This window comes from Salvelinus sp. IW2-2015, linkage group LG37 (assembly GCF_002910315.2).
Source record: "Salvelinus sp. IW2-2015 linkage group LG37, ASM291031v2, whole genome shotgun sequence".
NCBI classification, from domain to species: Eukaryota; Metazoa; Chordata; class Actinopteri; order Salmoniformes; family Salmonidae; genus Salvelinus; species Salvelinus sp. IW2-2015.
Window position 1 is genome coordinate 18,918,833 of NC_036876.1, and position 17,364 is coordinate 18,936,196.

A 17,364-nucleotide genomic window follows, 5' to 3' on the forward strand; every position below is an offset into this window, starting at 1 on the left:
CTTGTTGATTCTAGTCAGATGACCACAGCTACACTGAACCAAAATATAAACGCAACAATTTCAAAGATTTTACTGAGTTACAGATCATATAAGGAAATCAGTCAATTGAAATAAATAAATTAGGGCCTAATCTATAGATTTGGGAATGACTGGGAATACAGATATGCGTCTGATGGTCACAGATACCAGGAGTACATATTTTTCCATAATTTACCTAGGGATGAAAAACAAGCTTTTGTTTACAGACAACTGTGTGTGTCCTTTGACACCATATAACTAGTGACCCGCAGTGTTTGTCGCTATACCCTGATGAAACGTTGGTTATTAGGTTATGACATTATTGCATCCGAGCTCCTTGAGTGTGTGGCTCTCCTTTTCTTTTTTGTATATTAAACACAGAAAAATCACGTTTTTGACTGCACTGTGCCTTTAATGAAATCCCTCTTATGTTTGTTTACAACGGGACATAAGAACTTGTTGTTATTTTTGTCCTTGTGGCATGACCTCTTACTGTATTTTATTTTTTTCGTAATGGAAATGCAGTGTACTGGAGCAAAAGACTTTTAACATCAATTCTTTCAACAGAAAATGTTAGATGAACGATTGGGTTTTGACTAAATTATGTAAGCCCCTCCCAACTCGGAGCATCGTAGCACCATTAGGTAAAAAAACTTGACAACGATGCTCCGAGTTGGGGGAGGGTCTTACATAATTTAGTCAAGGCCAATCATTCATCTAACAATTTCTGTGTGGGGTAGTAAAGGCATCTGAGCCTGTGTGTCTGGTGCCATGACCAGACACACACGCAAGACCAGGGGTAGTTCGGACACCAGAATGTCACCAGAATACTATACCACATTTGACATGGGATTTACATACAGCATGACACATGAACGTTGCATTACCATTGATCTTTCTGATAAACTCAGCAACAAAAGAAACGTCCCTTTTTCAGGACCCTGTCTTTCAAAGATCATTCGTAAAAGTCCAAATAACTTCACAGATCTTCATTGTAAAGGGTTTAAAACTGTTTCCCATGCTTGAACAATGAACCATAATAAATTAACGAACATGCACCTGTAGAATGGTCATTAAGAAACTAACAGCTTACAGACGGTAGGCAATTAAGGTCACAGTTATGAAAACTTAGGACACCAAAGAGGCCTTTCTACTGACTCTGAAAAACACCAAAAGAAAGATGCTGAGGGTCCCTGCTCATCTGCGTGAACGTGCCTTAGGTATGCTGCAAGGAGGCATGAGGACTGCAGATGTTGCCAGGGCAATAAATTGCAATGTCCGTACTGTGAGACGCCTAAGACAGAGCTACAGGGAGACAGGACGGAGGGCTGATTGTCCTCGCAGTGGCAGACCACGTGTTACAACACTTGCACAGGATCGGTACATCCGAACATCACACCTGCGAGACAGGTACAGGATGGCAACAACAACTGGAACGCACAATCCCTCCATCAGTGCTCAGACTGTCCGCAATAGGCTGAGAGAGGCTGGACTGAGGGCTTGTAGGCCTGTTGTAAGGCAAGTCCTCACCAGACATCACCGGCAACAACGTCACTTATGGGCACAAACCCACCGTTGCTGGACCAGACAGGACTGGCAAAAAGTGCTCTTCTCTGACGAGTTGCGGTTTTGTCTCACCAGGGGTGATGGTCGGATTCGCGTTTATCGTCGAAGAAATGAACGTTACACCGAGGCCTGTACTCGGGATCGATTTGGAGGTGGAGGTGGAGGGTCCGTCATGGTCTGGGGCGGTGTCACAGCATCATCGGACTGACCCTGTTGTTATTGCAGGCAATCTCAACACTGTGCGTTACAGGGAAGACATCCTCCTCCCTCATGTGGTACCCTTCCTGCATGCTCATCCTGACATGACCCTCCAGCATGACAATGCCACCAGCCATACTGCTCGTTCTGTGTGTGATTTCCTGCAAGACAGGAATGTCAGTGTTCTGCCATGGCCAGCGAAGAGCCCGGATCTCAATCCCATTGAGCACGTCTGGGACCTGTTGGATCGGAGGGTGAGGGCTAGGGCCATTCCCCCCAGAAATGTCCGGGAACTTGCAGGTGCCTTGGTGGAGATGCACTGCAGTATTTAATGCAGCTGGTGGCCACACCAGATACTGACTGTTACATTTGATTTTGACCCTCCCTTTGTTCAGGGACACATTATTCAATTTCTGCTAGTCACATGTCTGATGAACTTGTTCAGTGTATGTCTCAGTTGTTGATTCTTGTGATGTTCATACAAATATTTACACATGTTAAGTTTGCTGAAAATAAACGCAGTTGACAATGAGAGGACTTTTCTTTTTTTGCTGAGTTTAGAATATATTATATATATAACAAAGAATCAAATAGAGATCTATTACATCCCCTTACTCTGTTTTTTTAATTGTTTTTTATTGATATTGATTGTTTGTAAATATCTATTTAAAAAAAAAAATTTAACCGTTGTTTAACTAGGCAAGTCAGTTAAGAAAAAAATATTATTTACAATGACGGCATAGGAACAGTGGATTAACTGCCTTGTTCAGGGGCAGAATGACAGATTTTTACCGTGTCAGCTCAGGGATTCGATCTTTACATATGGCATATCTAATCTAGCAGATAAGCCACTCTTTGTTGAAAAATTTATAATTTTTGATTGCATGAGCAATATTTACTGTAAGCCACCCTTCATTAGATTGTGTGACAAGAGGTACTTTTGGTGAGTGTATGTGTTGACGGGTGAACCATTCATGGTAATTGTCTGTTCAGCAACGGTCAATGCCATATAGAAATGGTCATTACAGACAAGATAACAGCAACAACATGTTCACACCACAATGCAGAATATATCTAGTCTCCCTTTATTATATATGGTGTATACAAAATATCCAGTGCGGAGTCTGTAATAATAATAATAGGTAGATTTCCTGAAGAAAATGTGTGTGCTTGCTAGCTTTTCGTAAAGTATTAATGGTTGTGAAATAAGTTATAGTAGTGGAAGTGACATCAGTTGTAATGGAGTGACTAGTTATACAGTGGGGCAAAAAAGTATTTAGTCAGCCACCAATTGTGCAAGTTCTCCCACTTAAAAAGATGAGAGAGGCCTGTAATTTTCATCATCGGTACACTTCATCTATGACAGACAAAATGAGAAAAAAAAATCCAGAAAATCACATTGTAGGACTTTTAATGAATTTATTTGCAAATTATGGTGGAAAATAAGTATTTGGTCAATAACAAAAGTTTCTCAATACTTTGTTATATACCCTTTGTTGGCAATGACAGAGGTCAAACGTTTTCTGTAAGTCTTCACAAGGTTTTCACCTGGTATTTTGGCCCAACTGCCTTGTTCAGGAGCAGAATAACAGATTTTTACCTTCTCAGCTCTGGGATTTGATCTAGCAACCTTTCGGTTGCTGGTCCAACGCTCTAACCACTAGGCTACCTGCCACCCGAGCTGTGGCAGGGTCTACAGACAATCACAGACTACAAAAGGAAAACCAGCCACGTCGCAGACACCGACGGCTTGCTTCCGGACAACCTAAACATCTTCTTTGCCCACTTTGAGGATAACACAGTGACACCAACGCGGCCCGCTACCAAGGACTGTGGGCACTCCTTCTCCGTGGCCAACGTGAGTAAGACATTTAAGCGTGTTAACCCTCGCAAGGATGCAGGCCCAGATGGCATCGCTAGCCGCATCCTCAGAGCATGCGCAGACCAGCTGGCTGGTGAGTTGATGGACATATTCAAATCTCCCTATCCCAGTCTTCTGTCCCCACATGCTTCAAGATGGCCACCATTGTTCCTGTACCCAAGAAAGCAAAGATAGTTGAACTAAACAATCGCCCTGTAGCACACTTTGTCATCATGAAGTGCTTTGAGAGACTAGTCAAGGACAATATCACCTCTACCTTACCTGTCACCCTAGACCCACTTCAATTTGCTTACTGCCCCAATAGATCCACAGACGATGCAATCCCCATCGCACTGCACACTGCCTTATCCCATCTGGACAAGAGGAATACCTATGTCAGAATGTTGTTCATTGACTATAACTCGGCATTCAACAAATTAGCACCCTCCAAGCTCATCATTAAGCTCGAGACACTGGTTCTGAACCCCGCCCTGTGCAACTGGGTCCTGGACTTGCTGATGGGCCGCCCCCAGGTGGTGAAGGTAGAAAACAACACCTCCACTTTGCTGATCCTCAAGACTGGGGCCCCACAAAGGTGCGTGCTCAGTCCCCTCCAGTACTCCCAAGACTGTGTGGCCAGTCACACCTCCAGCTCAATCATCAAGTTTGCAGATGTAGGCTTGATTACCAACAACGATGAGACAGCCTACAGGGAGGAGGTGAGGGCTCTGGGAGTGTGGTGCCAGGACAATAACCTCTCACTCAATGTCAACAAAACAAAGGAGATGTATGTGGACTTCAGGAAACAGCAGAGGAAGCACCCCCCAAATCCACATTGACCAGACCGCAGTAGAGAAGGTGGAAAGCTTCAAGTTCTTCGGCGTACACATCACTGACAAACTCAAATGGTCCACCCACACAGAGAGTGTGGTGAAGAATGCGCAACAGCGCCTCTTCAACCTCAGGAGGCTGAAGAAATTTGGTTTGGCACCTAAAACCCCCACAGATGTTTACAGATGCACAATTGAGAGCATCCTGTTGGGCTGTATCACCGCCTGGTACGGCAACTGCACCGCCCAAAACTGCAGGTTTCTCCAGAGGGTGGCGCGGTCTGCCCAACACATCACCAGGGGCAAACTATCTGCCCTCCAGGACACCTACAGCACCCGATGTCACAGGAAGGCCAAAAAGATCATCAAGGACAACAACCACCCGAGCCACTGCCTATTCACCCCGCTATTATCCAGAAGACGAGGTCAGTGCAGGTGCATCAAAGCTGGAACCGAGAGACTGAAGAACAGCTTCCATCTCAAGGCCATCAGACTGTTAAATAGCCATCAGTAGCACATTACAGACTGCTGCCTATATGCATAGACTTGAAATCACTTTAATAAATGGAACACTAGTCACTTTAATAATGTTTACATATTTTGCATTACTCATTTCATATGTATATACTCTATTCTATTCTACTGTATCTTAGTCTATGCCGCTCTAACATTGCTCGTCCATATATTTATATATTCTTAATTCCTTAGATTTGTGTGTATTGGGTATATGTTGTGAAATTGTTAGATATTACTGCACTGTCGGAGCTAGAAACACAAGCATTTTGCTACACACGCAATATCATCTGCTAAACGTGTGTATGAGACCAATAAAATGTGATTTGATTTGATTTAGATAGGAGAATTAATTGATTGATTGATTGATAGAATATGATAGCCTGAACATGTTAATGTATTTTAGGTATCTAATTTGAATGGATCAAAAGGTATGCTATGCTAATGTAAGGTAATGAATATAGTTATAGTTTATAAGGAATGTGAAGTTATGATAGCTTGAACATTTGAAAGTTGATTGATTGATTGTTTGATGATAGGATTGGATAGCTTGAACATGTGAAAGTTGGTTTGGTGACTCTAGCTTGAACAGTTCAAGAGTTACTGTTGGTTATATGTTTTATGCTAAAGTATGCAAATATAAACTGAACAAAAATATTAACTGAGCTGATATAAAAGATTCCAGAAATGTTCCATATGCACAAGAAGCGTATTTCTCAAATTGTTGGCATTCCTGTTAGTGAGCATTTCTCCTTTGCCAACATAATCCATCTACCTGACAGGTGTGGCATATACATTTTTGTTATTTAACTAGGCAAGTCTGTCAATATAAGCCCACTAAAATATGCAGTTGTCACCACACAATGCCACAGATGTCTCAAGTTTTGAGGGAGCGTGCAATTGGCATGCTGACTGCAGGAATGTGCACCAGAGCTGTTGCTAGAGAATTGAATGTTAATTTCTCCACCATAAGCATTGTTTTAGAGAATTTGGCAGTACGTCCAACCAGCCTCACAACTGCAGACCACGTGTAACCATGCCAGCCCAGGACCTCCACATCAGGCTTCTTCATCTGTGGGATTGTCTGAGACCAGCCACACAGACAGCTGATGAAACTGTGGGTTTACACAACCGAAGAAATTCTGCACAGAAACCTTCTTAGGGAAGCTCATCTGCCTTCTCGTCGTCCTCACCAGGGTCTTGACCTGACCACAGTTCGGCGTCGTAACCGACTTCAGTGGGCAAATGCTCACCTTCAATGGCCACTGGCACGCTGGAGAAGTGTACTCTTCATGGATGAATCCCTGTTTCAACTGTACCAGGCAGATGGCAGACGGCGTGTAAGGCGTCGTGTGGGTGAGCTGTTTGCTGATGTCAACGTTGTGAACAGAGTGCACCATTGGGTTGGTGGGGTTATATTATGGGAAGGCATAAGCTATGGACAACAAACACAATTACATTTTATCGATGGCAATTTGAATGCACAAAGATACTATGACGAGATCCTGCGGCCCATTGTCATGCCATTCATCCGCCACCATCACCTCATGTTTCAATCAGCATGATAATGCACAGCATGAAAATGGCCCAGTTCTTCCATGGCCTGCTTCCTCACCAGACATGTCACCCATTGAGCACGTTTGGGATGCTCTGGATCGATGTGTACGACAGCGTGTTTCAGTTCCCGCCAATATCCAGCAACTTCGCACAGCCATTGAAGAGGAGTGGGACAATGTTCCACAAGCCACAATCAACAGCCTGATCAACTCTATGCGAAGGAGACATGCCGCGCTGTATGATGCAAATGGTGGTCCCCTGTGGCTCAGTTGGTAGAGCATGGCGCCAGGGTTGTGGGTTTGATTCCCACGGGGGACCAATACAAACATGTATGCATTCACTACTGTAAGTTGCTCTGGATAAAAGCATCTTCTAAATTACTCAAATGTAGATACTGACTGGTTTTCTGATCCATGCCCCAATCCTTTTTTAAGGTATCTGTGACCAACAGATTATGGGCCCAATGAATTTATTTCACTTGAGTGATTTTCTTAAATGAACTGTAACTCAGTAAAATCTTTGAAATTGTTGCATGTTAAGTTTATATTTTTGTTTGGTGTAGTTATAGTTATAAAGTTTGAAGTAAGAATAGCGTGAACATTTTAAAGTTGGTCTTGTAGCTTAATTGGACAAGGAGCAGGACTATTTTGAATAGCTATTACTGTCTTCCTATTGTTCTCATTCAAACACATTATTTTATGCAAATTTCAAATCGTTATAGTAGGAAAATAACTAATAGTATCATAAATCGGAATGCAAGCCGTCTTAGATGGAGCAGTGGCAAATCCAAATACCTCCCATTCAAGCCTATGGAGCTTTTATGAACATTTAAAATGGTTATAATTCAAAAAGTACACCTAGTATCAAAAAACCTTTGACAAGGAATCAAAGTTGGGTCAGTCTGAACATCTCAACGTTGGTTTGGTGTTTATAGCTTAAAATGGTGTAATTTTCCCCATGTAAGTCTATGACCCTTTTATTGTCATTGAAATACGTTGGGAGTGTATTAAATATTGTTGTAGTATAAAAAGTATAAATGTAATAAAAAATATTTCCTCAAGCAATCCAAGTTGGGGCCATCGGCACATTTAAAAGTTGGTTTCATGTTTACAAATCATAATAACTTAAATAATTGAAGCGCTAGAGTGGGCAGAATAAATAGTATGTGTGCAAGCACATTCATGGTACATTGAATTTATAATGCGCATTTCATTGAAAAACTATCTCAAAGTGCTACAGTGAGTACATAGCCCTGTCACATTATGATCCCTATCATCAGGGGCGGACCATCACTGAAGGCGGGGCTGGACAAAGCACCAAATTGTATTGTATTAGGTAATTTATTTTGTCTACTATCATCTATCAATTTGTGACTAACACAAGTTGTTGATTTCTAAAGAGATGCTAAACCTAGCTGCTTCCGGATCCTATCACAGCATGCAGTACTCTCTTCGAAAAAAGGGTTCCAAAAGGGTTCTTTGGCTGTCCCCATAGGATAACCATTTTTGGTTCCAGATAGAACCCTTATGTGTTCCAGGTAGAACTCTTTTCTGGGAAAAAGGCTCTACATGGAGCTCCTGACTGGCGCAGCCGTCTAAGACACTGCATCTCAGTGCTAGAGCCATCACTACAGACACCCTGGTTTGAATCAAGGCTGTACCACAACCAGCCGTGATTGGGTGTCCCATAGGGCGGCGCACAATTGGCCCAGCGTTGTCCAGGTTTGGCCAGTGTAGGCAGTCATTTAAATAATAATTTGTTCTAAACTAACCTGCCTAGTTAAAAAAAAACATGGAACCAAAAAGGGTTCTCCTATGGGGCTAGCCAAATAAGCCTTTAAAAGGTTCTAGATAGCATATGTTTTGCTATTAGCATACGAGCATAGCGTCTTTGTTCTTCATCATATGCTCTGCCAGAGCGTGCTCTGGGATGAGCTACCAACCCTGTCGTTCACGTTTTGTTCACATGACAACATGACTTTGCGCCACTATTTTATATTTTTCTGTTTTCCCAGTGTATACCATGTTCAGGACGGAGTTCAAATTCTTCAACTAGCTATCTAAATTGCGAACTAGATCAAGATGGAGCACGCATTTAGTTTTATTTATCCCAAAAGTTCTAATTCCCCCAGTCACAGATCTGTGTAGACCTCTGACAATGACGCTGATCTCAGCTATGAATATTCAAAACTCCACAGAAGACCAGACTGTGGTCGGATCAGAGGTCTGGTTAAGAACTTAGATGTACTGTAAGGCTGTGCTGCTTACTATGGCATGATTTTGCTATTCTAAGAGAGCTCAGGCACAAAACCAATGTTCAATGTAGCCCACCCCCGCCCCCCTGTTTTCTGCAGTTCAATATTTAATGCAGCTCCTAAGTGATATTGTTTTTAGCGCCACACTGATGGAAAAAGAGAGAGTGTGCTGACAGGTGTGGTGTGTAATAATAGCACAGGGCGTAGCCAGATTTGAATTGTCTCTTCCAAAAAAGGACCTTCAATAAAACAGGATGAACACAATAAATTTAGGAACCAATTCCAAAACAGAAATGATACAACTCTATAATGACCAAATTACCCATTTGTGCAAGTTAAACATCCATGGTTACATTACAAGTGCCATCAGTTTAGAGTTTTGCATTTACAGTTTATATACCACTTACAGTACTTACAGTACAAAATGCAGCAATGTGATTGAAAAAAACTGTAATGAAAACGTGTGCCTGACACTGCAAGGATTTCTAAACACATTTCCCAAATGTTTGTGTCATTGTGGTTTGTCACACGTTATGACCATAATACTAACACGTTTTTTTGAACATACCAAGCTACCAAAATACATTTTTGCTAGTGTCAGAGACTAAAATACAATGACACATGCTGTTTGTGTCATCCTGAAAACATGTAGATTTATTAAGGAATCAAAGTGGCAAGAATCTTCTCCCTCAACTGTGCAAACACACCACAGATACAGTGGGCAATGGTTGGCCACTGACTGTTTTTGGTCTTCCCATAGTCCTCTGTCCTCTACTTTTTTTGGACGTGTGTCAAAGAACAAATCATGTACTTAGTTCGTCCAGTGTTTGGCCCCAGTGTATCTCCCAGTGTATTGTTACAATGGTTAGCTTACAAGGGGTAAAAAAGAGATAATTAGAAAAGTAACTCACCAGAATCAGCAAATTCTGAGGGGACAGAGGAAGAAAGAGAAATACAGAGAGATAGAAAGGGAGAGAGAAAAGACAAACCAGATGATGTATAAGTTGGTAAAACATGATAAAACATTGGACCTTAATCTTATGAAAGGTTTGCATTATGCTTAGGCCATTGACACCAATGAGAGTTGGCTCTGAATTATCTGAATGAACTGGATAAATTATGGTTAACTAGATCAAAAAATAAAATAAGCACATTTGGCCATTGGAATATTGCTACAGTCTTAGAAAAAAGGGTTCCAAACGGGTTCTTTGGTTGTCCCCATAGGAGAACCCTTTTTGGTTCAAAGTAGAACCCTCTGGGGAAAAAGTTCTACATGGAACCCAATAGGGTTCTACCTGGAACCAAAAATAGTTATTCAACGGATTCTCCTATGGGGGACAGCCGAAGAAGCCTTTTAGGTTCTAGATAGCACCTTTTTTGACAGACATGTACTGGACTTTATAGACATGATTTTCTGGGAAATGGGCTTCGTTGTTCCTGAGCTTTACAGTGAGGTTATATTCAGCTTTAATAATACAAAACAATGTACCACAGTCTTTAAAAAATAAATATAAATCAAATTGTATTAGTTACATGCGCCGAATACAACAGGTGTAGACCTTACAGTGAAATGCTTACTTACGACCCCCTAACCAACAGTGCAGTTTAAAAAAAATATGGATAAGAATAAGAGATAAAAGTAACAAGTAATTAAAGAGCAGCAGTAAAAAATAACAATATATACAGGGGGGTGCCGGTACAGAGTCAATGTGCGGGGGCACCGGTTAGTTGGGATAGTATGTACATGTTGGTAGAGTTATTAGTGACTATGCATAGATGACAACAGAGAGTGGCAGTAGTGTGAAAGGGGGGGGGGGGCAATGCAAATAGTCTGGATAGCCATTTGACTAGATGTTCAGGAATCTTATGGCTTGGGGGTAGAAGCTGTTCAGAAGCCTCTTGGACCTAGACTTGGTGCTCCTGTACCGCTTGTCATGTGGTAGCAGAGAGAACAGTATATGACTAGGGTGGCTGGAGTCTTTGACAATTTTTAGGGCCTGGTATACAGGTCCTGGATGGCAGGAAGCTTGGCCCCAGTGATGTACTGGGCCATTCACACTACCCCTCTGTCTTGCACCATGGTAAATGAATACCAACCAATGGAAGGTTGTTCTTTGCATTCCAATACAAGCTCCTATCCCACTGGGCACACACTGGTTGAATAAACATTGTTTCCACGTCATTTAAATTAAATTGACGTCTGTGCCCAGTGGGATGTGTCTCGTGAGACTAGACAGCATCATTCCACTTACTTTTACAAGTCTCTATGAGATATTTATGAACACTGCCGGCTTTATATAACACCACTGAGCCACTTAAGGTCTAAAAGCCTGCAAGGGTTGGTGAGGCTTAAGGACAAGATACTTTGGCTCTGTCTTTGACTGATGCTTCTGCTTGCCCTATCCAGTGTGGGCAGACAGTAGCAGAGCATCTGGTCTCAGACAGCTTCTACCTCCAGGCCATAAGACTGTTAAACAGCGTCCTTAGCCGTCCACCCGCACAAACATGAGGTTCAGAGATTATTTGCACTTTATTTTCCAATCGTTTCATTCTGAACAGAATCCCCTAAATATTTGTTCCGTTCCACTGTTCCGACCAGCAAAACAAGGTTCTAAACCATGGTTTATATAATTCCTTTCGGTTTCTTTTTTAACCTGTGAAATGGATTCTTTTTTACATTTAGCTAATTCAATTACTTCACCAATCAGTGCAGATAGAGCAGCTTGCCATGTAGCGGGCAAGATAGTTGTTTACATGTGCGGTGGACAGACAAGTGTAGGGCGCGAGATGCAGGCGGGGGGAGATTGAAAGAGGGTGGAGGAGGAGGCTGCTTGAAGCGTTGGATGTCTTGTTATGACATGCATTATCTGAATTAAGCCCACAGAATTATACGTCACCTACAGAGGAGTGGCTTTGATTGTCTTTGAACTTATGAGAGTTGACTGGACCAGAGCTAGCTTGCTAACACGCTTGTGTGTGTAGTGCGGCACCAGAATTAAAAACACATCTTACCTTTTTGCAGTTAATAAAGCCAATATGAAACTATAGTATCCTTAACAAGCATTGAAAAATGTATCCATTCTTCTCTAATGAAAAATGTATCTTCCTATCTTCTAAATCACGCTTTTAACTGATGTTCCCTCTAATATTTTGGGGGACTGAGCAAATTTTAGGTCTTGTGAGCAGGAACTTGAAAGTTGTGAGATTTTTCGCAACATCTGGCACGCATTTACAGTGAACACTGAGGCTGTACCTTTACAGTTTTAGCCAGTAGCCAATAGGCTTTCGTGGCTACTTTAGCATAATGTAGGCCTACCCACAAAACCAATGGAGCAAATCCCACTTCCACATGGAAATATCCTTTGATTTATATGATTTAGCCTACAGTAGCCTATATGTGGTGTTCAATGTAGGCCTACATTGCATGAGACTTAAAAAAAAAAAAATACATTATTGATATCATTTTTTACTTGATCTGTAACACTATGGGCCAAATAGGTAACTGTAAATTGCATTGTGTTGTATGATGCAAGAAACCACTTTCTTATTGGCTTATTTTCATACTCAAGCCTGTCTCAAAATACAACACTGCCCCTTTAATTAAGATGTAAGCTTCTTTCTTGACTGTTTTTTCAAAGACTGCCTGAAATGTGGCCTACACGTTTTGTGCTTTTGTAGAAAGCAGTAACCCCCCATTGCTGACCTTTACTTATCTATAACGGGGATAATAACTCGCTAACTAGCAAAGAATATCAACACTCATGGGTGATTGAAAGACCACTTGTGTGCTACCCCAGCCAATAGAATTCTACACCGTTGCACTCTGACTCTGCCTACAACAAAATTACAGACTCAATTTTGCAGAATTTGATTTGTTTTGGTTTGTTGCATTGAAAAGGGGCTGACGTTGGTTTTGGTTGAAATGTTGATTCGATCACAGAGAAAAATGTATTCTATATAGTGCAAACTCAGTGAAGATGTCTCTGCAAGGCATCACATTTCTTCTGCGCAGCAGTCCTAGAGGGAACATCACTTGTTACATCAGTAGATTACTGTAGCCTATGCTTCAGAGGGGGGAGGGGCAGGTAGCGTAAAACATAAAAAATTATGTTGATTACATTTTGCAAATCCAATCAATTTTCCAAGTTGATTCAGCATCATCACATCATTTTTGGGGGTTGAAATGGCATGAAAACAACGTTGATTCAACTAGTTTTTCCCAGTGGGTACTGTATATTCTATCGTGTACACTAAGTATACAAAACATTAAGAACACCTGCTCTTTCCATGACATAGACTGACCAGGTGAAAGCTATTTATTTTATTTGACTTTTATATAACTATGCAAGTCAGTTAAGAAAAAACAAATATTTACAATGACAGTCTACCCCTAAGCCGGACAACACTGGGCCAATTGTGGGCCGCCCTATGGTACTCCCAATCACAGCCGGTTGTGATACAGCCTGGAATCAAACCAGGGTATGTAGTGACACCTCTAGCACTGAGATAAAGTGCCTTAGACCGCTGCAACACTCAGGAGCCCCACAATGGGGAGCCGCAGCTATGATCCCTTATTCTTTTTAAATTTAACTAGGCAAGTCAGTTAAGAAAGAAATCTTATTTACAATGACTGCCTACCAGGGAACAGTGGGTTAACTGCCTTGTTCAGGGGCAGAATTACAGATTTTTACCTTGTCAGCTTGGGGATTTGATCCAGCAACCTTTCGGTCACTGGCCCAACATTATAACCACTAGGCTACCTGCCTTATTGATGCCACTTGTTATTAAATCCACTTAAATCAGTGTAGATGAAGGGGAGGACACAGGTTAAAGAAGGATCTTGAAGTCTTGAGACAATTGAGACATGGATTGTGTATGTGTGCCATTCAGAGGATGAACAAACTGAACAAACTGCAAGAGGGAGAAGGTTGCACGGTTGCATTTATTTCTACACCACACTATGCCCTCACACATGTATATTCCCATACCAGACTGTGATTTAGAACTTTATCAGCCAGATGGAACGACTAAATGTAAATAATGGTAAGTGGGTAATGGAGCATCTAGGAGTGTGACTAGGAGGTGATGCATTGTAATAGTCACTTAGCAGTCAGTCAGGGCACAATTTATTAATATTATTTTTGAATCGTTTAATTGAAGGCTCAGCTTTCCAGGAAAGTGAAGACTGTAAAAGCTGAAATCATTCCAGTCCAACTACAACTCCCAGTACAATTAACTACACAACCAGTCCTCAGAACGGCAGACCATTTTACAGGTCAACAACACTAGTCATTTACTCCTTTAAAACTATTGACAATATTTATTCACACCTGCGTTTCAAAAATGTATTCGGTACTCACTTATTTATAAAAAAAAAAGATAAAAAAAAAGGGAAATGCTCAACTATATTCATCCCACATATAAAAACATGGCTGCTATGTTTCTATGAACTTCAAAAATCTCCTTCGTCTAAGCTTTAACATGGAGAATCTTTTGGAACGCAAATCATTCAGGGCATCCTCAAGTTCCTTGCCTTTCTATTTGCATTGCAAAATTGGGTGATATTTTCACCCTACTCCCTTGATGGGATCAGATTGGAATGACACTGCACCTCCCCACTGAATTAGCATATTCAGCCCTGACGCTATGCCATTTATAATTTCTCTGTAAATAGCTAATAGGTTTTCAACTTGGATTAAAATAAATCAGCGCTCTCCTTCACTAGATTCCCGATATTACACTGAGCTCACATTACATCTAAGATGTTTCCCTTAGCAGCCACTTATTAGGATAAAAGCACTACACATATCTGTGGGCTAATAGTGTTTGTGAAAGTACCATTATATGGACTCTCACCATGACATACAGTGCCTTCAGAAACTATTCATACACCTTGACTTATTCCACATTTTGTTGTGTAACAGCCTCAATTCAAAATGTATTTAAAAAATAGATTTTCTCACCCATCAACACAATATCTCACAATGACAAAGTGAAAACATTTTATTATTAAAAAAAATTTAATCCAGAAGTGTAATTTATGTAGCTATTCACACGCCTTTGCTATGCCACTCCAAATTGAACTCAGGTGCATCCAATTTCCTTTGATCATCCTTGAGATGTCACTACAACTTCATTGGAGTCCACCTGTGGCCAGTTCAATGGTTTAGACATGACATTTTAGACAGAAACACACCTGTCTATAACAGGTCCCACAGTTGACGGTGCATGTCAGAGCAGAAAGGAACTATCCATATATCTCTGAGATAGAATTGGGGAACGGTATAAAACCATTTCTGGAGTGTTGAAAGTTTCCAAGAGAACGGTGGTCTCCATCATTGGGAAATTTAAAAAATATATAACTACCCAGACTCTGCCTAGAGCTGGCTGTCTGAAACAAACTTGGTAAGAAGGACCTTGGTCAGGGAGGTGACCAAGAATTGATTGACAACTCTGACAGAGCTACAGAGTTTCTTGGCTGAGTTGGGAGCACAGCACTGCACCAATCTGGGCTTATGGGAGAGTGGCAAGATGGAAGCCACGCATGAGAAAAAGGCACATGGCAGCACGCCTGGAGTTTGCAAAAAGGCACGTGAAAGACTATGAGAGATTAAGGCAAAAGATTATGTGGTCTGATAAGACAAAAATGTAACTATTTGGCCTGAATGCAAAGTGCTATGTCTTGAGAAAACCAGGCACAGCTCATCACCCATCTAACGCCCTGACTAATGTGAAGCATGGGTGGCAGCATCATGCTATGGGGATGCTTCAGTGTCAGGGATTGTGAGACTGGTAAGGATAGAGTAAACTAAATAAATGGAGCCAAATACAGGCAAATTCTTGATGAGAACCTGCTTCAGAGTGCAAACGACCTTAGACTGGGGGCGAAGATTTATGTTCCAACAGGACAATGGCCCCAAGTATACAGCCAAAGCAACACTGCAATGGCTTTAGAACAATAATGTGAAAGTCCTTGAGTGGCCCAGCCAAAGCCCAGACTTGAATCCCATTGAAAATCTGTGGAAAGACTAGAAGATTGCTGTTCACCGCCGCTCCCCATCTAATGTAACAGAGCTTGAGAAAATCTGCAAGGAAGACTGGGAGAAAATGTCCAAATCCAGATGTGCAAAGCTGATATACAGATGACTCTAAGCTGTAATCGGCGCCAAAGTATTGACTCGGTGCGAATAATTATGTAAATTTGATATTTCTGTATTTCATTTTCAATATATTTGCAAACATGTTTTCATCCTGTTATTATGGGGATGGGTGAAAGATGGGTGTGTAGATGGGTGAAAAAAAAACATATTTAATCAATTTTGAATTCAGGCTGTAACAAAACAAATGTGGAATAAGTCAAGGGTATGAATACTTTCTGAAGGCACTGTAGCTATATTTATCATATTATGTCCTTGGAGAGGTGACACTGGATTTCAGGCCAGAGGCATAGCTCAAGCAAAAACAATAATATTGATAGTCTTCATTTGGACTGGATCTGGAATTTACTTGAGCTCACAAGCACCACATATTTTTTCATTACTGATGTCACTTTGTTTTGAAGATAGACAGTAGTGATAGGAAAATAACTTCAACCTAGTCCATGGTCAGGACCATTCTTAAGCAGGGAATACCTGAAGACTTGTAATTTGCAAAAAGTTGGCTAAATTACAAACGGCTAAAACAGCAGGTGCATTATTTGACTCCATCCTCCCCTTCAGATATGAGATGGAAATTAAGACCTCATCTCACATGGGGGAATTGAGGTGCCCACAGTTTTTTGTGAGCTCAGTGACACAAGAAAGAAACAGAGCAGGGAGACTGGTAGACACCATGACTCACTGTCAGTGAGTGGTTCGTGGCACCTTAAATTGGAGAACGGGCTCATAGTAATGTCTGGAATGGGATGAATGGATAGGTATGGTATTAAAGACAATAAACACATCAAACAAATGGTTTCCTTTGACCTAACGAACTTCCTTGTGGATTCCTTGTGGTAAGACGAAGCAGATGCTAAACTACAGGACTGTTTTGGTATCACAGACTGGAACATTCCGGGATTCTTCCGATGGCATTGAGGAGTACACCAGTCACTGGCTTTTCAGTCACTGGCTTTATCATTAAGTGCATCGAGGACGTCGTCCCCACAGTGACCGTACGTACATACCCCAACCAGAAGCCATGAATTACAGGCAAAATTCGCACTGAACTAAAAGGTAGAGCTGCTGCTTTCAAGGTGCGGGACTCAAACCTGGAAGCTTATAAGAAATCCTGCTATGCCCTCTGACGAACCATCAAACAGGCAAAGCGTCAATACAGGGCTAAGATTGAATCGTACTACACCGGCTCCGATGCTCGTCTTATGTGGCAGGGCTTGCAAACTATTACAGACTACAAAGGGAAGCACAGCCGCGAGCTGCCCAGTTACACGAGCCTACCTGACGAGCTAAATCACTTTTATGCTTGCTTTGAGGCAAGCAACACTGAGGCATGCATGAGAGCATCAGCTCTTCCGGACAACTGTGTGATCACACTCTCCGTAGCTGACGTGAGAAAGACCTTTAAAACGT

The 17,364-nt window shown here is 41.6% G+C and overlaps 1 protein-coding gene across 3 annotated transcripts in view; it reads right to left on the bottom strand.

Moving 5' to 3' along the window:
- LOC111960096 (sodium/potassium/calcium exchanger 2-like) overlaps nt 1-17,364 on the bottom strand; it is a 140,829-nt gene that overhangs the window by 47,266 nt on the left and 76,199 nt on the right. For all 3 annotated transcript variants that reach the window (XM_070437768.1, XM_023982006.2, XM_023982005.2), the window contains one exon: nt 9,709-9,723. In XM_070437768.1, the coding sequence (XP_070293869.1) occupies nt 9,709-9,723 (15 nt within the window). The remainder of the gene's footprint in view (nt 1-9,708; nt 9,724-17,364) is intronic.